Here is a 23,753-nt window from a genome sequence, read left to right as displayed (position 1 = left end):
TATTGACTCCTGGCTGCGTTTACTCAATCTTTTCACAAACCCAGGCTTGTCAGCAGCTTTGAAACTATTGACAGGTGCCTACCAATACAGGTGCCAGCATCCAGGGCTTAGTCAATAGCGTTAATGTCTGTTCAACCTTGCTTTGTGACAGAAATAAGGGACTAAGGCTTACCTTGCTACCTCCCACCTCCAATCACTGTCATGCTCTTTATTTGCCTCATAAAGAGCTGTTCTAAGACTCACCTCTTCACAACAGAGACCTATGTGAAAGTACTGATGAAACCTGCTCCAAGCACATAAGCTCTCTAAGCCAGAAGGTACAACATGCCTTTTCTAGGACTAAACCCCGAGATCAAAGAGAAACAAGGATGATACAATACACTTAAGACTCTGTTAATTTAAAACTCCATACATACTGAACATAAGCAGGCACATTCTATACCTAACATCAGACTCTTCACGTATACACAAATTCCATCCATTAGCACCACCTCCAAAAAGGCAATATGCCACTGGGTTTCAGTATTTAAAACATAACATTTATTGGGGGGAAAGGTGGAGGTTTAACATCTGGGTACATATGGGTGGTGCTCTGAAAGTACTAAACGGTCTGTGGCAATGGGAAAAGACAAGAGAAGATGCATCTCCTGTCCTACCCTCTACCACTCAGAGAAGGATTGGAGCTTACCAGGAAAGACTAATACCTCTCTGCCTATTTTAACAGTTTTCACTGACAAATAATTATATATTTTGCACCTCAGTACTACAAATAAATGTATATCAATACCTGCATTTCTGGAAAAAAAAACAGTACTGAAACTTAAGTGATTATCTTTAAGATTGAGAAACACCACACAAATAATGTGAACGCAGAGCTTTTCTCAAAATGGTTGTGTCCGGTACCCTAAAAATTTAGGAAGTGTCCTGTATTAGTTCAGCATCTGTTTTGTATTTAGAAGCTATTCTTTGCAAATACAGAGGTCAGGCTGCTTTTAAAGCAACTCTTGCCAATTCTTTTTTGCAGGGCAGATTTAATGACAAATTCCACTGCCACAGGACTCACCGGATAATAATGAAGGGTAGCGTGTCAATAGATGAAACCAAACACATCAATAAGAAGCTGGCAGAGGTCCCCACAGATGTGTCTCTTGCAACAGTCATTTTAATGAGAACAACGCTGTTACAGTCTGCTCAAAGATTCCCCACAGCCACATTGCATCAAAGACTGTCCAAAACACAATGCTAAATCTCTGCAGTCGGAGCAAACAGCAGAGCACGCACGGAAACAAAGTCCATTACATTGGTAATGATTCTTTCAAGACTGGCAGACCTAAGCAGGTTTAAAAGCTAGCTAAGCAGGGCTAGCTTTTGTCAGAACTAAACTCTTGCTAACCAGCATGACTCCCAGTGACGGTTCCACCAAAGTCAATTGTTTAAATGGCTACTGGTATGGCACAAAAAGAGTGACTCAAAAAGCATGAAGACATGCAAATTGAGTCATGAAGCAAGCAGTAAGCAGCATAGCTGAACCACATCTTTAAGAAAGCCAGTAGAGGCAAGCCCAGACTAATCAAGCATATTAAACAGAAAAAGTAGCATAAGTTCGTTACTTCCTTGAGAGAAACTTGCAGCAGAAGGAGTTGTTTTACAGCCAGCATGAAGTAAAGGACAAAGGGGGACATTTGGGAAAAAGTCTGTGAGAAGAACTGAAGCCAGAGAACAGAAGTTAAGAACTGCACATAAAGTTTATATTGACTTTAAAGCCAGCCACATACTAGAAAGATATCTACTTTGTGTGCCATAAGCAGCAGACAATCAGTAATTCACACAGACAACAACAACAAAACCCATAAAACAAAAAAATACACCCACAAACTTGACAATACACTCACGGAAGTCAAGCTGGAATAAAAAGACAGCTGCCCCTCACCCAATCCCAGCTATAGTCCTTTGATACCTTTAAAGCAACTACAGAGTACTCTCTCTCTCGGGACTTGAGTCTAATTCCCCACCAAGCATTTACAAACTGATACTCTTCCAAGTTTTGTCATGTGGCCAAATTTGGACATTTTTCATAAGAACGGCAAAAGCCACATTCTTGACAAAGTTGTCTCCAGTCAAATTTCCAGACCTTGCTCTAAGGCATGGAGGTGCTAGAACTTCTTAGCTTAACAGCTGCAATACTATTATTCTTTTAAGGGTAGGGAAGCAGAATTGGCCAGAACGTTTGAAAACAAAAAAAAAAAAAAAAAAAAACCAAATGCTGCTTCTCCCTGCTCCCTCCTCCTCCCCAAAGTATAATGGTTGGAAACCTTCAGGCTCGTTTGTTCCCTTTTTTTTCCCCTCTCCTAGAAAAAAAAGCCAACCTGGGGTGGACAACCAGCCCAGAATATTTCAGCTTAAATGGCTAAGGTTTGGCAGAGTAATAAACAATTTACGACACGGCCCTCATAACAAAGCACTAAGCAGACAAACTACAGGCATTGCTGGCAGCTCTGCCTATCAGCAGCTGTGACAGCTTGCCTTAGAGCTCCACTCTGTAATTAGTTCTTGTTCCTGAAGTTCACAAGTCAATTACTTCCAAAGAGCATTCTCAGATCTTTTAAAAGGACTAACACATTGTCCAGGACTCAGTCTCTTACTATACTCGTGTCCTTCCCCCCCCCCCCCCAAGCTCAGCTGACACTTCAGTTCCTTTAGACCATCCATGCAAACATCATCTGGTCATGGAGATTATCACCAGTTAGCTACTTCAGCTTCTTTCAGTCCTTCTTGATACTTTTGCAGCAGTATTTTACCATTGCTACACAGGACAGACAAATATTTCTTCAAGCTGTTTCTTGAGGCCCAGTCACATTAGAATTTTCCTGCAATTTGCTCCATCTCATGTTACAAAAAGGAGCAACTACTGCAACACTTTACCACAAATTTTAAGTAGCCAGATGACAATCATATTGATTCATATGTACCAGCAGTTCCATATAGCTTTGTAAGTTGAAGAGATTCAAGAAATAAAGGTATTTAGCAACACTGTTCTACCTGCTAGCTAGCTCACTTTTAACGTTAACTGTGGCATTCTGACTGAGTTTACATTGGTTTCCTTTGGGTTTTCAATTTTAAAATCTCTTCCAACTCCAGAAAAAAGTCTATCTTTTTTTCCTGTCTCAGACTTAAAAGAGATCAATTATGCTTTATAAATACAAAAGTTTAAATTGAAATGAATAAGCCGGTTTCTGATACAAAACAAAAAAATAAGACTTCTGCAATGTCTTGCAACTTATAATAGAGAAAGACATTATTCAAGGCTTTTGGAATCTGTACAGCTGTTTTTCATCCTACCAAAAGAGCAATTTAGTCTGAAACTGATCACCTATTTCATACCTTTGCCACCTGCAAAACTTAGTGCATTAGATGTTTTAAAAGTTTAGCTCATTATTTTTAGAGGACTTCTCAGCAAGTATTCAGGCCTTGGAAGAAAGTTACAGTTTCAAGGCTTCATTACAAAAAAAAAAAAAAAACGAAACAAAACAAACTGAACTGACAGAAATTGGGCAACTGGAGACCTTAGGATCTTGTTAATACAAGCTTGTTCCTTCTTTAAGGGAGAAGGTGTTAACACCTAGACCAACCTGCTCATGTTACAGTCTCCCCCTCTCACCCAGTTCCAAGGTATCTTCTTCAGGTTAGGTACTAGGGTCATACAGGAAACAGTTTATTATTCTTGGACAGATGTTGAAACATTTGTAACCCTAGACAACTACCGGTCTCTAGACAAGAGATAAGTTGTTAACGTTCTCTGTTAAAAAGCTGCTAGAAAATGCACCTTAACAGAAGTATATTTTTCCCATCCAGAGTGAAAGGAAGACCACCTCACCTACACCACAACACACATCTCAAGCAACACTGAGAAGTTCTTTTGTGTATGGATGGGGGAAGAAAAAAAAAACTGGATGTCTCTAGACAATAGGTTCCATCACATTTTACTGCAAATCTTGTAAGAAAGTAGGACCTCTAATAGGGCAGGCCTAGGAGGTAACTGCCAAATCTCCAGTAAAAGCCAAAAGCCAAATATTAAAAGGATATGTTTCTTTGTATTATAATACATACACTTACTTTATACTCCATCTAATACCTTTCTTCCAAGAATACTAGAGACCTTGAGATACACTAGTATAACCCTTACTTACCCTACAGTTAGCTTTAGTACTGTTTTCCTCAAGTCCTTTCCAACTTAACCTTCAGGTGGTTGATTTCCATACAGGTCAGAAAGACTTCTCATTTTCTGATAATCTATCCTCTTCCCTTCCTCTTAAAATACAGGATTTCACACACAAAAATGTTATCACTGAAAGTCATCTCAAAAGAGATAACTGAAACGTTTACTTTCTAAAAGTATCTTATTCAATATGTAACTCCTTCACTAAGACAATATCCAGACCCGTTTTGCAGGTTAGTGATTGACAAGGATTACGGAGAGCAAAACCACATTATCTGAGCTAAGTTAAAAAAATAAAATAAAATAAAAAAGGCCCCCAAAGCCACACAATCCCATAGATTTATTAGATGTGAAAGCTGGAATCTCAGATGTCCCTGTTGTTTTCCTTGTTTGTTTAGTTATCTTTTTTTTTTTTTTAAAGTTCTCTTCTATTCAAGCATGTGACTGCATTTTTGAATGACCCCTACTGCTTACTTTAAATCTTGTTCAGGCAGGTTTATACCTCAGTTCAGGGACTGAAGCCAAATACAACAGAGGCTGCTGAAAGCACAAGCTGCTGCTATGTTGAAGTGTAGCAATCAAGAAACCTGGAGAACAAGGACAAGAAATTTCAGAAAAAGCACCTGTGCTGGCCACATCGAAAGAGTGGCCTTGGAGAAGAACCTACAAAGACGCCACGAGAGCCAGAAAGGGTGACTAAGTTATCTTTCACAAACCAGGAAGAACATGGGATGCAGAGGGAAAACCACTCCCTATAACCCTCTTTCTTGAAGTCTCACATCTTCCTAGAGTCTACATCCTATGAAAATAGAACAGTATGGCAAAACCACACGGAAAATGCTTCCTCCTCAGGAACACCACCTGCCTTCCAGTGCTTTACCAGCCAATTTCCAACATTCAGTACATGCTTTTACCACCTTAGCAGCCAGCAGCTGCTAAGATCAGGACAGGTTTGTTGGTATTTCCCCTCTGGGAACCTTTTTAACCACCTCCAAAGCTACAGAGATACACAGGTCTAGCTGACTGCTGCTTCTCCAAGTACTAGTGAGGACATGAGTCTGCTTTCTTCCAAGAGAAGGAAGGCAAAGGCCACCTGCAATAGCAGTAACGAGCTCCCTGGCAGGTGTCCAGACACCAGTAAGGGAAACAGGAAGCAGATTCCACTGTAACACACCTTGAAAGCTGCTTGGGCACTCATCGTTATACCATCTCCCTGCCTCACACCTTAAGGCTCTTTAACTGCCTAATGCTTTCCCATAAACTGCAAACGTGGAGAAAGAATAAAGCACACGTTTCCTTGAAGTTCAAGATTGCAATAACTTCTACTAATTGCCAAAAGCTTTCTATTGCAGAGCCTGAAATAAACCTTGATTCAAATGACTAATTGTTGTAGCTTCCGAAGAAAATTAAAAAAAAACCACTCTAAAATCTAAAGAATTTCAGATACAAGTGATAGGAAATAATCCTATTCACCTATACGCGTGGCATCTGGGGATCTGGAGTGCTGGAGCTGGCTGTCATCAGAGTGGACAGAGGGCGTCACACAGGCCTGACTGATAATAAGAAAAAGGTCACTTCTAGAAACACATCATCAGTGCCTTTCCCCCAAGATCTGCTGAGTGCCTGCTCTCCTCAAGTCCCATAGCACATAAACAAAAGCCAGCGTTTTCTCAGTTACATTTAAATTCTTACCTTGAATCTCAAACAGGAACAGAAAAAAAAAAAAATCGAGTTGCCGCAAGGCTTACTGTTTTCCCTGTGACAGTGTGTTCCTCCCCCCTCCTCCCCGAGCCTTGGTAATCACCAGGTAACTGCTTTGTTTTTTCAAAGTCTTGTCCAAGGAAGGATATTTTGGTTTCCTGAGCATTTCACAAGTTGATGATGTAGGTTGACTGCATAATGAAATTACACCTAAAACAGGCAATGGTAGTGCAAATTTCCCTCATGCTGCTCTCCGTCATCATGATCTAACCACACCAGAGGAGGGAAGAAAAGAGGGACTAGATCAAGCCTTAAACCCAGGCTCCACCATCTTCTTACCAACATGACTGGCACTAACAGATCTCTTTGGTAACAACTATACTGGATCCAGGAGAAAGGAGGAGAAAACATTCTTATCTGTCACTGACAAGCACTTTAGGCATTTGTATCCTTTGCTGGGTTATTTTGTGAAGATCTGAACAAAGCAATTAAGCGTAAGTACACGCAAGGGATGAACTTTTCTGTGCTTCAGCTCCTCTCGCCACCTTGCTTACACAAAATTCCTGAATGCTTGTAGTGCATCAGTTAAAAAATCCTGCCTCTCTGTTAAAGAGCTGCTAGAAAATGCACCTTAACAGAAGCACATTTTTCCCCCATCCAGAGTGAAAGGAAGACCACCTTGTCAGAAGACAGCCACACCACAACACACATCTCAAGCAGTACTGAAAATTTCCTCCCACCTGACACAAGAGCACTTTTAACTTGAATATCACAATTTGGATTTAAAAAAAAATCCCCAGGAGGCAATCCAGAACATTCAGACAAACTGTACCACAAACAGTGGCCTAATATCTGTATATGCACATTTTAAGTTCCTATAATTCTTTGGTCTGGAAAGAAGAACACAACACTTTCCTGTTGCATCTCATCCTGAAAGTGCTCAAGGTCAAGCAGCAAAAAGTAAAAATCAGTATCTGCGAGACCTGATTTTCAACTTGTCCTACTAAACCATTCTATTGAAAAAACTGTATTCCCTTTCTGTTTCTAAGGAAATGTTAAAGGTGTTCTCTCCAGGTCTTCACTGTTCTCCCAGCTCGCAAAATGCCTATATCGTGAAGAGAAATGAGATTACTAACCTCGACTGCAAGTAAGAGAAAGCACTCTGTGTGGTAGGGTCTTGACTTTTGCATATACATCCCCCATCCTGATTTCCTCACTGCCTCTAAGTAGCCTCAGGAAGTAGACTGGTACAAGTCCAGATTTGGAAAGCTGATTTTTCAATTTTAACTATCTGTGCTGCAGATCTTTCTGTGAAAGGTTCAACAGCCAAACCATGAAGAAAAGCGCAGAGTTTAAAGGAAAATTAGCCATAGCAATGTCAGAATTAAAAGGCCAAACTAGGTTAGCTAATATGGCTTTGTTTAAATGAAAGTGTTGCAGAACGGGTTTCTTGGGGGTGAGGGGAGGAAGGCGGGAAGAGACTGCTTGGTTGCTCACTCCTTCCACCTCAAATCTGGAAAAGGTTCCCATTTACTACCTGCAATTAGCCAAGTGGCCTGGTTCAACAACTGCACATAACAATTTGTGGGCTATGCTCGCTTACCAACACCTCCAGTACTTCTCACTGCACAGAGCTGACACAGCACCATTTAAATACTGCACATAATTATCTTACCTGGACAATCTTGTTCTCTGGTTATATACACTACTACTTCAGTAACACCGTTAGCAACATTGCTATGTGTCCAGCATTCCTTTGCAAAACAAAACGAATGCACTAAAAATATTGTCCCCCCCACCCCCTTCTGCATAGTTCTTGCTCTGAAGAGCCCCCAGTATTTATTCCCGCACGCTGCTCGTCTGGAACTGACAGTGGTAAAGAGCACTACCACATGTTAATCTAATGTCAACTACACAACTATTTGAACATAGCATAATGTCAACTACTCGATATTTGTTATCATGTAACACAGGCACTTCACAGCAGAGGTAGCAAACCCAGTGGGGGAAGAGCAGGGAAAAGGGCACAGAAGTACTAGCATTACCGAGAAACACCTGTGTGACCACAGTCCAGGTTTCTGTCCCTGTCCCTGGTTTCAGAGACCCCTCCTGTTATTTCACTTGAGGAACATACAGGAGAGGGATCACCTCCTAACCCTTGAAATGAGTCACTTCGTGCTCTGCAACGTGAGATCTCGTTACGCTCGCCCTAAAGACAGGGCACCCAATACACCAGGTCACATAAGAGCAACTACTGCCATACTGCCAGCATCACCCCACCTCCGTACAGAGCCCGACACCCCGAACCACCCTGACCTCCTGCGCAGGCCCCTTCCGCAAGGCGACCACACGCCACACGAAGTAGCATCCCCTCCCCATTTCTGCTCGTTAGCGGCCCTCTAAAGTTTCGGGGAGAAAAACAGCCGCATTCGCACCGCCCCGGCCCCGGCTCGCCAGCCCCATAGGGCGCCGCCAGCCGTTAACGGCCGCAGCCGGGCCGGGCGGCGGCTGACAAACGGCCGCCGGGCACGGCGCGGCGCAGCACGGCGGGGCGGCCCCGCCACCCGCCGGCCCCTCGAGGGGCTCCGCCGCGCCTCAGGCGGCTCCACGGGCGGCCCCTCCCGCCTGAGGCCGCCCCGCGGCCGGGGCTGGGCCCGCGGGCGACGACCCGCCCTGCCCTGCCCTGCCCTTACCCGCTACCTGCCGGCGAGGCGGCCGCGGGCAAACGCCCGACCCCCTCCTCCTCCTCCTCCTCCCCCCCCCCCCGCCCCCGGCCGCGCACCCCCGGGCTCACCGAGCAGCAGGAGGAGGAGGAAGGGCGCCCGCTCCCCGCGGCGCCCCATGTTGGCCGGACCCCCCGCCCCGCCGCGTGCCTCTCGCCTCGCCCGGGGCCCGGCGGCTGCGCGCTCCCCGCCGACCGGCCGCTCGCCTTCCCGCTGCCCTGCGAGCTGCACGGAGCTACCCGCCCGCCCGCCCCGACCGGCCACGCCGCGCCGCGCAGCCAACCACAGACACAAACTTTCCCCAGCGCCCGCCCCCGCGCGCGCCCCCGCCCGCAGGTAGCGGGGCGGCGCGGGGGTCCGGCCCGGCCCGGCCCCCACCCCCTGAAAGGGGAGGAGAGAAGGCGCCGCCGGCCCGTCCGCCGACAGCCGAGGGGGGGGGGAGCCCCCTGCCGAGCCGAGCCGAGCCGAGCCGAGCCGAGCCGCGCTGCGGGCAGGGCGGTGCCGCCGCCGCTCCCCGGCCGGGGGCCGCTGCCTCCGCACACACGTGGCCGCCGGAGCCCCGCGCCCGGCAGGGGGGGAGGCGGGAGGCGCGCGGCGGGGCGGGGCGGGGCCCCCTCGGCAGCGGCCGTTGGGCGCCCCCGCGGCCGTTGGGCGCCGCGCGGAGCCCCGCCCTGGCGCTGGCAACCCCCCCCCCCAGTCACACGGAGATGGGGCTCGCTTCTGCCCTCTGCCCCCCAAACGGGGCTCCCCCCCGGCTCTCCCGCCCCCCAGGACACAGGCACACACACACACCCCCCGGCGGAGGTACCCCGCTGCCCACGCACGCAAACCCCAAAGGCGGCCTTCCCCCCCACCCGCCCAGCCACGCACCCCCTGACTCCAGGCTCCGCTCCGGTTTCCTTCCCCCTCACGCACGCAATCTCCCAAACCGCAACCACCGTGGTAACACTCCTGCTGCCTGCACCGCCCCCCTCCCGCAGATACTTGGGTCCCACCCGTGTCTCCTGTCCCCACGCAGCCGCCGGCCTCAGCGCGGGGGCTGCCCTGTCCCCTGCCCGCTCCTTGGCGCAGTCCGGCCAGCGGCGCTCGCCGCCACGGCGAGTGCCTGCTGCTGCTGCAGGCGCCACGGCCGTGGGTGTTGCGTTGGGAAGGGGCCATCGCTCGACACCTCGCTGCAGGCACGTGGTGGTTGCGGTTTCTCCTTCGCTGCCTGCGTCCCTTCTTAATTCAGTGACAGGCTGCAGCATTAGTGCCACCGCCGCTGTCCTTCCTGGTCTGGCTGCAGAGGTTTTTGTTTGCTCGGAGATTTAATTTCCTGTTTGTTTGCAAAAACAGAGAATTGAGGAGCTTGCGTGCTCTCTAGTCATCTGGACAGTATCTGTCGTCTCAATCCCCTCACCACATTAACTGCAAATTTGGCGCTCTCCCTGTGTGCATTTGTGTTTTTTGCTCTGTAACTCCCCCAGTTTCCTTTAGGCTACCCGATTTTCTGTTGTTTGGTGGAGCTAGCTCCATGTTACACGTTTCGCAACATGGATGGTCTCCGCGGCCCTCACGGGGTTTGGAGCTGCTCCTCCTGCGGCGTGTGTGCTGGTTTTGGCTGTGTTTCGGCATCTCCACACACCTGGCATGCCCTGCTTCGGGTGAGGTTGTTTGCTTCCATTAGCAGGAAGTAAGTACTGCCTTCATAACTGAGAACGACTACCAGAGCGGATTTTAGATTGGACTTTGTTATCTTCTAATGCTTGGCTGCCGAGGAGAGGGTGTTAACCGATACGATTGAAGCCAGACCCTTGATTAGGAACACTTTGGCCCTGCAGCCACGATTACCTGAACACGTCAGGTACCTTTGCAAAGCCGGAGCTGTGGGCTACCTGGGGACTCGGCCCTGTTGGGACATAAGCTCTGCTAACTTCCAAACTGAAAACAAGACCAAATTCAGGCCTGATTGAGAAAGGGTTTCCCCAACAAAATAGGACCGACTGCATCTAGGTCTACAGTATCCTCCTAGGCCCGTTTGCTCTTGCTGCCTGTTTGTGATTTTTCTGCTCTATCTCCTTCTTTGGCCAGCATTCAAATACATTTTCTTCTAAACTTTTTTCCTCACTGAAAAACATCACTTCTGTGAACCAAGACATGTCACTTACTTCACATTCGGAAAACAGATGAGAAGATCTCTCCCCCTTACTCGTATGCCTGTGTCATTCTGGTTAAACTACTGAGGCTTCATCAAACTTCAGCCCTGAAAATAAATCCCCTTGTGCCTCTCCAGCCTTGTGCCAGTGATGGTAATAGGTACGTATAAATGTAGTCATGGATGTAAAGTTCACTGTATGCACAAGCCCGCTGTATTTGCAGGAGCCCCGGCTCCTGTTTGCTCTGTGCTTTGTATTTCCTGTGGTCTGTTGCCCGTTTAGGATTACCAATTCAAGACCTGAATTAAACTGCTGAACAGTTACAAGCAGTAACTTTCTCCAAGAGATCGACTTAATTTTATTTTCCTTATGTCATTGGAAAGCTTTTCCTTATGACTGCCCAGCTTGGAATTTGCCAGTGCATTCACGGTCAAAGTTGGATACAGGGGTCTACTTCACCATTGCTTTGCATTGTTAATTGGTGAAAAATACAGGTAAAACTCTGAGCTGTGGTGTGCAGTATCCTCAAGTGTAAACTGACTTGTTCACTTAGTGTTTAGTAGGAACCATTTTCCTCCCCATAATACTCAGACTTCTAGACAGAAGGGGCCATGTAATCAGTTAATCTGACCTGTATTTACAAGCCATAGAAATTTTTCCCAGCGCTGGATCAAAGTGAGTTTGTTTGAAAGACAACACATCTTGTCTTAAGATTCCAAGTAGTGTTGAGTGCCTCACCCCACCTACTAATTTATTCCAGTGTTTAATTATCCTTACTGCTAGAAAATTGCTTCTTTCAAGGTTGAATTTGTCCAACTTCTAGACATCAGAACTTGTTATGACTTTGTCTACGAAACTGAACACTCATCCCATTTTCACGGATAAGTAACTATACACAGTCAGCTCACCTTGCTAAACTGAATAGGTTGTTTTCTGTGAAGCCTCACATTATAAGATTTGGTTTCTGACCCCTGTAGCATTTTTCAGACTCTCCCATATTTCTAAATACCTTTTGACACCTGGGCACCTGTGTCTATACACACGTGCAGCGCACAGAGACAAAGTCACTTCCTTCTCTTTACCTGGTATTCCCCTTCTCACACCTCTAGAAATGGAATTAGACCTTTAACTATCAACACTGCACAAAGAACTTGTGCGGAGGGCGTTGTCATGTTGAATATCCAAGTCTCTTTCTGCATCTCTGTTTTCCAAGACCGCACCTTTATCCTGCCATTCATCAGTGATGTTCTTTCTTTTTCACTACATGGCCTTGCAGTGAACTGTGTTCAAATACATTTCATAACTCTGTGACAGTTTAAGCAGATGTTTGAGATCCCTCATTCAATTTGGTAACTATTCCTCTGCGGTTGATAAATCACCAGTGCAGGTGCCCGAAACAACAGGGCCCAAGTTGACCACACTGTTAGTCTACCTTCTTGCTTCAAAGCCCATTTTCTTCTCTTTTTTCTGTGTCCTACTTTCAATGGATTGTTACATGTATGTGATTATGTCATTTTTTCCCCTTGCCAATTCCATTTTGTATAGTTCAGCCGTGGAAGCCAGACTGAGTCAAAAGCTTTCTCCGAGTATAAAGCAGAGACAAATATCTTCTTCTGTTTTTGTGTTTTCTCCATATTTATTTATGAGACGCAAAGTAAATATGTGGTCAGTTGTTTGTTTCTCAGGAAGGCATCCAGTTTGACTTTCAGAGTTTAGCACGTTGTTGTTGTTGGGTAGATACTGTATGCTTTATTCATGATGCTGCGGAAAAGTTTGCCTACATTTCTTTGTACTAGATTTCTGCACAATGCCTTGGCTGAAGGCATCGCTCGTTTTGGGGTGACTAGATTAACCAGCCGAATCTCCGGTAAAGATCCAGATTGAAGGGTTGTATTAAACAACATGCATACGTGTAAGCATATGAACATGAACACGCACAGATCCTGAAGAAACCCACGTGCAAACCCTCCCTACTTGCGGCACTCCGTCAACACCTACTTGGCCAGGTTTTTGTGGAGTTTCTCTCATGACAAACGTGGACAAACAACTTGTTTTGTCTGTCCAGCTCATTCCCTGGGCAGCAGAGGGCAAAGGAGAGCAGGCCTGCGCAGGGTGCAAGCGTGAGCAGCATTTAACAGTCCCACACATCTCAGATAGCCCCTCAGAAGGCTCCTCCAGACAAGCACCCAGCACCCTGTTTGGGGGCAGTGGCTGGAAGGTGCAAGTTGCGCGCAGTGCAAGTTGCTGCCTGTAGACCTTAGGCAGGGGAGCAATCTTTCGGTCTTATTGCCTCAGCTTCGAGAGGCCCCTTGCTCCTAGTGTGTGGTGGCCATCGGATCTCTGCAACAGGAGAGAGGGACAGGCAGACAGACAGACAGACAGATGTGGCCGTGCTCAGCTGCTTAAGGGCAGGACAGAGACTGTCAGCTGCTTCCGAACTGCTTGCATGAGAGCCCAGGGGAAAGGGAACTGCAGTGCAAACGTTGTCCTGGAGATATTTACGTGTAGATGTGTTGTCTTGGGTTCGGTAGCTCATTAAAGATCTTTTTCTGAAGAGGTGTGCTAGCCAAACTCACATTGGTTGGTTTCATTGAGCCTCTAGGTTCCCTTTGTATTTTGAAGCGAGTATAATGCTCTTCTTCATTTCCTTTCCTCAACTCCTGTTAAATTTTGCCTTGCTCTGTTAAACAGCTTCCATGTCGCAGGCAAGAGGCTGCCCCATTGCAGTCGTGGCTGCTGGGATCCCTACACCATCTAAGCTGTACAGTTGGTTTTGTGAAATGCTTCCAAGCATACCTGGATGGAAAAGATATGCCCCCCTGTCATTCCAATCTCAGGAGCTGAACAGATATACGAGGAAAAGCAGAGAGCTCACAAAGAATTGTGAAAAACTCGGCTTACCCGTTATGTATTAAAACCTGTCTCTATTGATCTGTTCAAGATAAAGTCGTACTGCTGTTCGATCAAAATAGTAGGAAATTACCTTGATTTGTCCTGGCTAGAGCTGGCTACCTCGTGTAAAAAGTATTTGTGAATAAATTATTTGCAGATTGATGAGGGGAAAAAAAGTAAGCAATTTGTAGGATGAACATTGTTCAGCTGGTTATTGAGTTAACCAATCACGAGGAAAAAGTATTGGTGAATGACTTATTTGAAAACCTAGTTGAAATCTGAAAGGACAAAATGGTCAAACAAACTATTTGCCACTGCTGTTCAAATACCAATAAGACCTGGATGGTATTTATGCATTAGTAAAGTGCACCTTGATGCTCCAAGCCACGGCCCTAAGAAAGGTTTTGAAAAGTGAATTAAAATTTTCTCTCATCTTCTCCTTAAGAGAGATTCTCCTCAACCACAGACCAAAAGCTACTTACCAACAAGCATGGAATAGATTCTACATTTGCAGTTATTTATTCTTATTTATTCTGAAGACATTCTGGAAACTGTCTTGCATGATATATCAGCAATGAAAATTGAGTGTCTTTTACTTCCCTCTTGCCTCCCTTCAGTGGATCTCTAAGCACTTTATGAATTTCAATGGGTTTAATGTTACAGCTGTTCTGCCAGGCAGGAAGGCATAATGAAATCCAGAAAAAGTACGAAGCACACTGTGTGCTACAGGTTTCATTACTTCATAAACTCTCAGACTTCATGAGCAATTTCAGACGAGACTCCTTTCAGTAAAGCACATCATTTAAAGATGGACTACCTTTTTTATATCTGGCTGCCTAAAGTTTCCTTCCTAAATCTGTACTTAAGCACTCATATACAGCTGCTTTATGTTACATGCTGCACTCTTGTTGATTTTGATGGAATTTTTGAGCACTAAGCACTGGTGGAAAAAAATATATAAATCTTGATGTATAGGTGCATACATACAGATTTGGATGCTTGTCTGCAAAAATGTTTATGATGGTCTACAACTTAGAGCTGCAATAACTAGGAAACAGGTGATTGCAGGGACTCCCACATATGTCCCTAACACCACACGCGCAAATTACACACAGAAGTTACCCAACTTGTTCTGCAATAAATGAGACATCTTCCTGCTTCATGCCTCTCTTTTACACTTCCAGGAATAGGGCTGGAGACCTTTCCCTTACCTTTATTTGAAATTGTGAATGCCTATTATCTAACATGAGGAGCTGCACCTCAAAGCACTATATAGGTATTAAAGATTCAGCATTAAATGCTATGGTGGCTCCTGCCATGGCATGAACAGTAGGGATAAAATCAGCACCCTGTTCAAACCACTGGGCATTTTCTCATCAGTTTCAGTGCAAACAGGATTTGATCTCTAGGACCAAACTGAGGACCACTAACCAAAGAATTACGGAACACAGACTACATGCTAAGACAGTACGTGACAAAATTGCTCCCAAACAACTATCTAAATGATATATATTTTTATAAGGTTGTAAGGAAGGACTAAATAGCAAATTAAAGATCCACTGTCAGCTTAAACACAAATACTATAAAAACAGAAGTAAATATTTGTATGATTGCTGTTGATCATTAGAGGCAGTTTAAAATCCAGATTTACTCAGCGTGATTTATGTTCTCTTTCCCATTGGCATAGCTCCTCTCTTGAACTAGGAAAAATCAAAAGGAGTCAGTTGTGCTTTCAGGTTTGCTCCATTCCTGTCTTGTGACTGCAAAAATCATAGGGGAGGATATTTCCCTGTTTTAAAGGAACAGTTTTCAATAGAAACAGAGAAGGAAACAATAGAAACATTTCTGCTGGCATTTGTTTGTTTTTATATGAATTCTTCTAAGCAAAATGGAAGTCAGGAGGGAGAGTCTCAGCTTCACATGAGCAGGTGCAATTCTCACCCTGCTCCAGATCCAGTCCCGTGATGCAGGCCAGCTGTGCTCCATCTCAGCAGCCTGCCTCTTTTATTCTCTACAGTCAATCTGAGCCTACCTCTTTTTGTGTTTTCACCTGTGGGACTGCTCTCTTCCCACCTCAGAAACATACTCAAATTCCTTTCTAACCTTGATTGCAATGAGTAGGACATCCATGTAGTGAGGATGTATCAAATTAAATCAGAAGCAGTAACAGTGCGTTTCTCTGGTAGGTCCCAGAACCTCACATTCTACTATACCAGGTACATAATCCAATATTCATTTTTGACTTTGCTGAGAGACAAAAATAACAGAAACAAGAAGCCAAGAGGCCTCTGTCTATGCAAGACTGAACTGCTACACCTAGTATACACTGAGCTGTCGCTTATTAACCTGAAGATGATTTAAAATAATCTATAATCCAGGAATGAGAAAAGAGCACCACAGGATGTGGCAAATCCTTCTCCTACAGCAAGACAGTCTTGTCACTGTACTGAACCACAAAAGAAGAAACACGCTATCTCTTCAAGATAGGATGTCCTCCAGTTTCTTGGACAGTGTGGCTAAAACAGTCTTTTAGAGTGCATTAAGAGGAGTTAATTAAGAGAATTAGCCTGGGGCTGATGATCATGGCCCCTTCTGACAACCTAGGCACACTCTTTACTAACAAGAGATGGTAGCAGTGTCTCGAAACAGGAAAGAGGCATGATATTAGATAGCACAGTCACTGCGTCCCAACGAGCAGAGCTCTCGATCCACAGGACCATCTGGCAGTCAGTATTTTGGAGCTCTTCCCTCTTCCTAAATGGGACTGGAGGAGATGAATATGAAGAGAGCTTTAAGTTCCCAGACAGAAGACTGAGAAAGTTAGGAAGTCCTGGAGAAAGTGGGAGAAGTCCTGAAGTATGTTTCTGAGGTTCCTTTTTAGCTTGCAGTGCCAAGCAAAGAGATCCGAGATGCAAAATACATGCCAAATAAAACCAACATAAAAGTTCAGTGACAACTGGTAAACTGAAACCTTTGCTTTTAACAGAGTTCCAGAAACAAACTCGGAGAGCTTGATGCAGAATAATAAAGGTGTGCAAAACAACCTGTGTACTTACTTTATTTCCAATCCTTCTGGCGTCCTAATATTCCAGCATCTCCCGCTTGTTGCAATTTGTTGTCATCTTCCCTCTGTTTTGTTTCCACGTCGGATGACCAGCTAACTAGTTATTGAGCCAGAAGAGAAAAAATGGGTCAAAAACTGCAGATGTCTCCGTGTTTGTGCCCAGGGGACATCAGATAACAAGCTGTTACAGTTAGCCTGCAAACTCACTAGTTGGCTTGTTATTCTTGAGTGTGTCCATAAGGCCTCACTGATTCCAGCCTGGCATTTTGCTCTTGATCCTGCAGCGTTTTGGGAGTATGTGCAGTACAAAAGGATCATCAGCTCATCCAGTACGTCTTCTGTGAGTCTTGGATAATGTTAAGGGAGGCAACTCGGAAGCTAACTTCATAGAGGAGCTATAGCTCTCTCGCACCAACCGGCAGATGAGCCATCAGCTGGTGAATTCTGCTGGCCACTAGGAGACTGTTCAATACACCTGTGCCTTTGTAACACTTGCATCCTTGAGGATGTTCACTTTTACAAGGCACTTCTGCATTGGCAGCCCAGGGAATGTGCCTGCTGATCATGTTTCTGCCCTGGACAGCCCAAAAAGCCAACTTACTGCAGGGTAAACTATAGCACAAAGTCTCCTTGCCTGCTCTCTGACTTCAGGGATTGCCAGCAAGAAAATGCATTCAAAATCAAATCACGATATATAAAAGTCTCACTAATTTAGACCCGAGAGACTTCAGAAGAGGGCAGAATTTGGCTTTCTGTGAGAAAGCTGTGTCTGCATGTAAAGCTGCTGGAATATGTTCAATAAAGCTACATATGCTGTGTCCCTCAAAATGCTACTTCCTGACTTGGAGGTAGCTGGACTTCCTCCAAGGTAGCAGAATAGGAAAGCTTTGTAAAACAACATGAACAAATACTGTACGTACTGTTTTAGAGACCTCCGACTCAGGCTTTGTACAGATGAGTGTGCAACAGCAAAACTGGGCAGGGCAGGTCTGCACAGGGGCTCAGGCTAGTCTCTTGTATCGCTGTGGAAGTCAGCCAGGGCCTCCCCACTCATGGAAGGGATAAGACCTGTGCATCACCCTGCCACCGGCCATCACACAGGCTTTCAGACCACGGGAATGGTCTGCTCTTCGCTTACCTGCCGTGGCAGCGATGCTGTGGAGCAGCATGCCGTGCTGCAAGCAAGATGGTCCACGAGTGAGTGAGGAGTTCACCACGTTGGAGAGCATGGGCAGGCCTGAAACTGGGGGGAGGACTAGGGCGAAAAGAAGGATCCTGGCACTTCCAGAGCTTGTCACAGAGGATCAGGGCAGCTGGGTAGCCTTGGCAACAGAAATCGAAGGTGTGTTATGGGGATTTAGATGCTGCTTTTGGAAGCCCTGTTTCAATTTAAGATGGTTAGCAATATCTGTGAAAGCCCTCAGAGGACTGGATCCTTAAACTTTTTATGAAAGCATCAGACAAGGTGCAGCCCCTTTCTTTTAGCATGAATTCCCTAGCCAGTGACTGAAGAAATGTCCCGCTTTTTTCCCTGCTGAGAAGTGGCAGCTGCTGTGCTTGCTCGACTACAGTCCAGGCTGCACGGGAAGGCTGGATTTAAGGCAAGCCTGGCTGATGACTCTCACTTAATGTAAAACTTCCAAAGAAGGAGGAGGGAGCAGCTGCAATTACAGTTTTGGAATGGGAAGTGAGAAAACAGAGATAATTTCCGTTTCCACAGCAATGAGAATAATTATCGTAAGTAAAAGGGTTGATTGGCAGCTGGAAGACTTGCTGCTACTACCTAGAGCAATGGGCCACTAATAGCAGCACAGACTAAATCATTCGATGGAGGAGTACACTTCTAAAGGTTAAATAAAATTCCTTCCCCCACTCGCAGCTTCATGCTTGTTTGTTTGTTATTCAATTGCCCCTTACTTGGAATTCTTGGAATTTACTTTTTTTTTTTCTTCCAAAAAGCGCTGTTTTACAAGGTCTGCCTGTGACCATCTCTTCTCCAATTCCACGTTACCTCTGCTCACATCTTAGCAGTTGATTGAATGAGACTGCAAGCCATTCACAGCTGCAAGCCATTGGCTTATCTTCTCTATAAAACTCTGTATCCACTTGTAGATTAAAAGCAACAATATTCGCTCTCAAGAACATTTGAAAAACAGCCATTTTAGCGGGTGACAGACATTCCCCATGAAGCTGCTTTCATATAGAGCTGGTTCTCTGGTGCTGTCTCAGGCAGAGATGCCTAGTACAATTCACATAGCTGGAGACTGACAAAGCCACGTGAAATAGCCTTTTGATGTGTTAATAAAATGCCGAGCGAATTCTGAAGCCATGCACTGGCATACTAATCTGAACTTCTTTATTTGAATGTTGCCCATGCTTCTGCTGCCACCTAAAAGAAGGTGGGACACCACGTGAGCAAGCCCAGCTCAGGTGAGCTACCTGACCACTGCAGAATGACAAGTCCAGCGGCGCTCACCTAGTTTAGCTGAAAATCCACTGAAATCCACTTAGCTATTAAAAATGAAAATCCACAGAGTTAGAATTAGAATTATCAGGCAGTCAACCTTAAAACATCAGTGCAATTTGCCACTGAGCCCATGGGGTGTCAGAAATAATGAGCCTTAAGGCAAAAAAGAGTCTTCAGAAGAGAAGCACAAGCGGAGATAAACAAGCACGTCTCACAGATACCTTAGGGAGCAGGTAATACCTTTTGTATTCCTCAGAGAGCTTCTGTAGCCAGTCTTCTTGGACTGTTCCCATCAGCACATGTTGGAGCACATCTCATGCCTATTCAAACAAACAAAAGGAGATGTCTCATCTTTCACTTTCTCCTTCCTCCATACTGCAGGGAATTACTACCCTTCTCTTCTTCATTCTGCTTCTTATGTGGGGACAGTCATTTTTAGTTTTTATTGCAGTAAAAATAATACAAAGCTTCGTGAATGAAGCTGGCAAAATACAGAAGAGGGTTTTACTCTTCATACACAAAGATAAAATGGTAACATAATATTTAATCAGGGAGTGAAAGGGAGAGAGTGAGTTCATTAAGTTTTCCCTTGAGTAAAAACTCCTGTTTTCATTCTTCTTTTATTTTTATTCAAATAATTTCAAGAGAATATCATCCACATGCAAACGTGTATGTGTTCTCAGAATACAGCTTTCTTTTATATAGACGATCATGAAACCACTCCATTCATGGGAAGGAGTCAGGGTTTTTGCATAGAAATAATTGGCCAGGCAACCAGCAGTACCAGCTCTTCTTGCATACTTCAGTGGACAGCATTTAGGAGCACTGGACATCATGGATCCAATTGCTTCTATCCAAGTTTAATTTTTTCATCCCTTCCCCATTACTGACAGCAGAAAAGGAAGACACGACTTTTGCATTTAATTCTCTAGATAGCAGGATTCATGGTCTCAACGGCTTTGGAGGTTTCATGTGGGCTCAGCTACCTTTGTCTTCTTTTCTGGGTGCCAGTGTCTGCTCTGGACTTTGTCAGACAGCAAGGCAGCAGCCCAGGCTCTTCACCTGAGATACAGAAGAACAGGCAATGGGCTAACACGCTTCAGCATGAGATGACGTCTGAATTGTGCCATAACGCACGGGAGTCCTGGAAATGGGAAGGTGACTCATTTTATAAGGGGGCGAATGGCAGGGGAACAGCTCAGGGTGACAGCCTCCAGCCGTAATGGGAACCCTCAGCCTCAAGGCTGCTGCCCACTTCTGCCCCCCCAACCTGATTAACAACCATATGTTACTGGCTCCTTGGCTGGGGCCACACATCGACTTGGACTCTCGTCAGGTACCCTCATCGGGGGAGAAACATTCTTGTTTAGTAGACATCTCAGCAAAAAGCATGAGTGAGAAAAAGAACAAGTTTAGCAATAGCAGGACATATTCAGAGGCACGGTTCTAGACTATCCCATAGCACTCCGCCTCAGAAACTTCCTGGGCAGGATTTTGGTGGCAGCATGCTCCAGCCACAAAGCTCGGAGTAAAATGACAGCACCAGAATAACTCCATAGTTAATATGTCCTGGAGGTATGATACTTTTAGAGGAGCCTATAATGTGTCTCTTCCAGATGATTCCTCCTATGGGTGTTGCCTCCAGATATACCCTCTTGGAAAGCAGTTTGGTTGAGCAAAAGAGGGATATGCAAAAATGATCATTAAAATAACCTAAGCAGTTCTCATTTCCCCTCTGTGACATAAAAAAAAAAAGTACTTCTCTCCCATCACCTGGACCTGTTATTTCTGAGTTCTTCCTACTCTTGTTCCCTTTCAGATAACCATGTTATCAGAAGCCACTAATTTATGAGGAGCAGACGAAAAACAGGAGATCCAGTCCCTTCCTCAAAGATTTTAATTCTATCAGATCAGTGTCTGAAAATCAACTAGGAACTGCTCAATGAATCTTTTTGGAATATTTCCTGGGCAGCTGCTGATTCTTTTAGACTAATAACAGAAAAGAAATCTGAGAGGAGAAACTGCAGCTGCTGCCACAACAGAGAGAGCTTATTATGAAACATTGAAGTCTTTTGTTTTTTCACTTCATTTGTTTGGGGTTTTTTTTTTTTTTTTTGCTTTTTTTGCCCCCCTCCTTTTTTCGGCCTGAGTGGCAAATCCACACCAGGAAATTGATACGTGGCCCTACCAACCGGCATGTTCCCGTACAACTGCAGATGGCTTCAGCTATTTTGGTGAGTAACAAATAATAAAAGGTTCTTTTTGTTTTTGTCCCCTATGGTGTTTCCATACCCTTTCTACAGGACTCAGATTTTGTGCTGAAGGCACAGAACTGGAATATGAGTGACTCGCCACCAGTGCCTGCCTCTTTCCCAGGGCATACTGGCTCAAATAATCCCAATTTTCTGTGCCACATTTCACCATAATCACAGGTATCCTATTATCTGCCTCTACGGTTAATGCAATAGAAACTAAACCTTTCAGAGCAGGGATCACAGGCAAATTGGGGTTTTAGGCCCTGTTATAATACAATAACTGACAATAGGGAGCACTGCAGTAAAGTAGGATTGCCAAGGCTACACTTAATGTAACCTTTTGGTCCTTAATTACCTGATACAGAATCGGACAGGAAAGCAAGAAAATCCAAGGAGGGAAAAAAAAAAAAAAAAAACAAGTTCCAGGCATCTGCTCTCACAGTCTCCACATAGGAAACTCGAGCTGACAGAACTGGAATCCTCCATGGAGAAGTGCTCCTCCTGCTCAGAAAGCATGCGAGCGTGCCAGGAACCAGGAGCTGCTCTCGCTAGAAGCCAGTTTATCCTTCCATCCTCTGGGGTGCCAAGCAGCATAGGCACTCCCTCACAGTCACCCTTCTCAGCTTTCCAAAACACCTGTGCCCTTGCTGACCTTGGCTTAAAAGAAACAAAGCGCTTTTTCTCACGTGCTCTGTTTTGAATGAGAAGTCTGGGTTCAGGTGGAGAAAGCTTTCTTCTACCTGTAGGTGAGTTAGGCATAACCACATGCTGTATTTATCAACATAGCCTTTTTGTGTTATATTCAGGGCCGGTAGGATCCAAAAGATTATGAAATGAGATATGCTCATGGCATATCTAGCCCAGTGTTACCAACTAAGAAAATTCAGAAAAGCTCAACTTTTGGAAAAGAATTACCAAAGCTTTTTGAGTTCCACAAAATGCTATTTTATATTTACGTTACAAAGCCATGTGTTACTGAGGCCTAGAACTGAAAACAAGGGAATTACCTCAAATTGTAATATAGATGGACTTCAGGTGGCATCTGTGGAAGGTGCTAACTGGAACTGAAGAAACTTCCAGTCACTTGAAAGACCTCTAACTTCCTCCTGCCTCCTCCTTCATGCCAAACACCTAAATAAAATAAATACTACTCTTGAGCAGGTAGGTTACTTACCCAGCAGGCAGAACAGGAAAGCTATTTACTGCTCTCGTCTTGAGGCCACACACTCTTTTTTTCCAAATGTGGTTTACTTGCTGTGTAAGTTCAGTTAGGCATTTATCGAGTCCTTTCCAAATAGGGAAACATTGATGTGTCATGAAAATATTCCTTCATTCATGGCTTTCTGGCTGGATTAATTGCAGTAGCTCCTCAAAAGGCAGCTCAGTCTGCCTTAGCAACTCATATGCTTCTCAGTGACACAACATGTTGGGAAGGACGCATGGGAAAATAGGAGGTCAAATATATTTTGACTCTATATCATTGAGATGTTTTTAAGCAGCTTGACTAAATGGCTGGCAAACATTTACCTCAGCTTATTTGTTAAATGTACTGTCAAAAGGAGCCAGCAAAGAACTTGAGGCTGATTTTTTTTTTTTTTTTAAACTTTCTTAAGGAATCAGCTAGACCAAATCCTCGTAAGGAGCTGATTTCTCAAATTATTTGCCAATTTTTTTAAAATGTGGTTTTAACCAGCAACGTGACTCTGCAAACAGTTCATTGTATGTCTTGGAACCAGAACTGCTCTGTAACACAGACATGTTTCATTATTGATTCAACGAGTTTCAATTCCATATGGCTTCAGTTACAGAAAAACTAACTGGAGCCCTTCCTTTCTTGCACAAAAGCATCGTCAGCTAAACTCCAGTAACGGAAGATTATTTCAGGCATGTGTAAGGGGTGGAAAGAGCCTGATTGAATCTAATTTGATAGCTTTGCCAGTTTTAAGAATTAGTGTAGATTGCCATTTTTCCTGGAAGAAGGAAACAAAAGATAGGAGGCCAGCTTCTTAGCTGGTGCCTGAGATGATGATCTGGTTCCCATTTTCCATCTAGGAAAATAATCACCCTGGAAGGGAGGGAGGATGGCTGCCTGGGAATACAACAGGACAGTGTGGGTAAGTGGTGAGAGTTACAGCAACTCATCCACAGATCAGAAGAGAATGTGAACACCACAGCACAGGGTCTTCAGTAAATCTCGGCTCCTGATTTTGGCAGCCAGTGGGGCTCAGTTCTGCTGACTCGGACACCAGGGGCTTCTCATGGGGTAAAGGCTGTCCTGTATGGGGTCACAGAGAATTAAT

At 44.9% G+C, this 23,753-nt stretch overlaps 1 protein-coding gene across 7 annotated transcripts in view; it reads right to left on the bottom strand.

The window, feature by feature from the left end:
* Positions 1-23,753, bottom strand: part of PTGFRN (prostaglandin F2 receptor inhibitor) — a 117,163-nt gene that overhangs the window by 62,453 nt on the left and 30,957 nt on the right. For 2 of the 7 annotated variants that reach the window (XR_011134858.1, XM_068910044.1), the window contains exon 1: positions 8,712-8,859. Coding sequence is in view for 1 of the 7 variants with exons in the window: in XM_068910044.1 (XP_068766145.1) it covers positions 8,712-8,760 (49 nt within the window). In the remaining 6 variants the exon portion in view is untranslated. The other 5 variants (XM_068910068.1, XM_068910059.1, XM_068910077.1 and 2 more) reach the window with 5 other exon arrangements.

Source organism: Struthio camelus, chromosome 1 (assembly GCF_040807025.1).
Source record: "Struthio camelus isolate bStrCam1 chromosome 1, bStrCam1.hap1, whole genome shotgun sequence".
Taxonomy (NCBI): domain Eukaryota; kingdom Metazoa; phylum Chordata; class Aves; order Struthioniformes; family Struthionidae; genus Struthio; species Struthio camelus.
The sequence above is the reverse complement of the archived record's forward strand: the minus strand, read 5'-3'. Positions and strand labels throughout refer to the sequence as shown.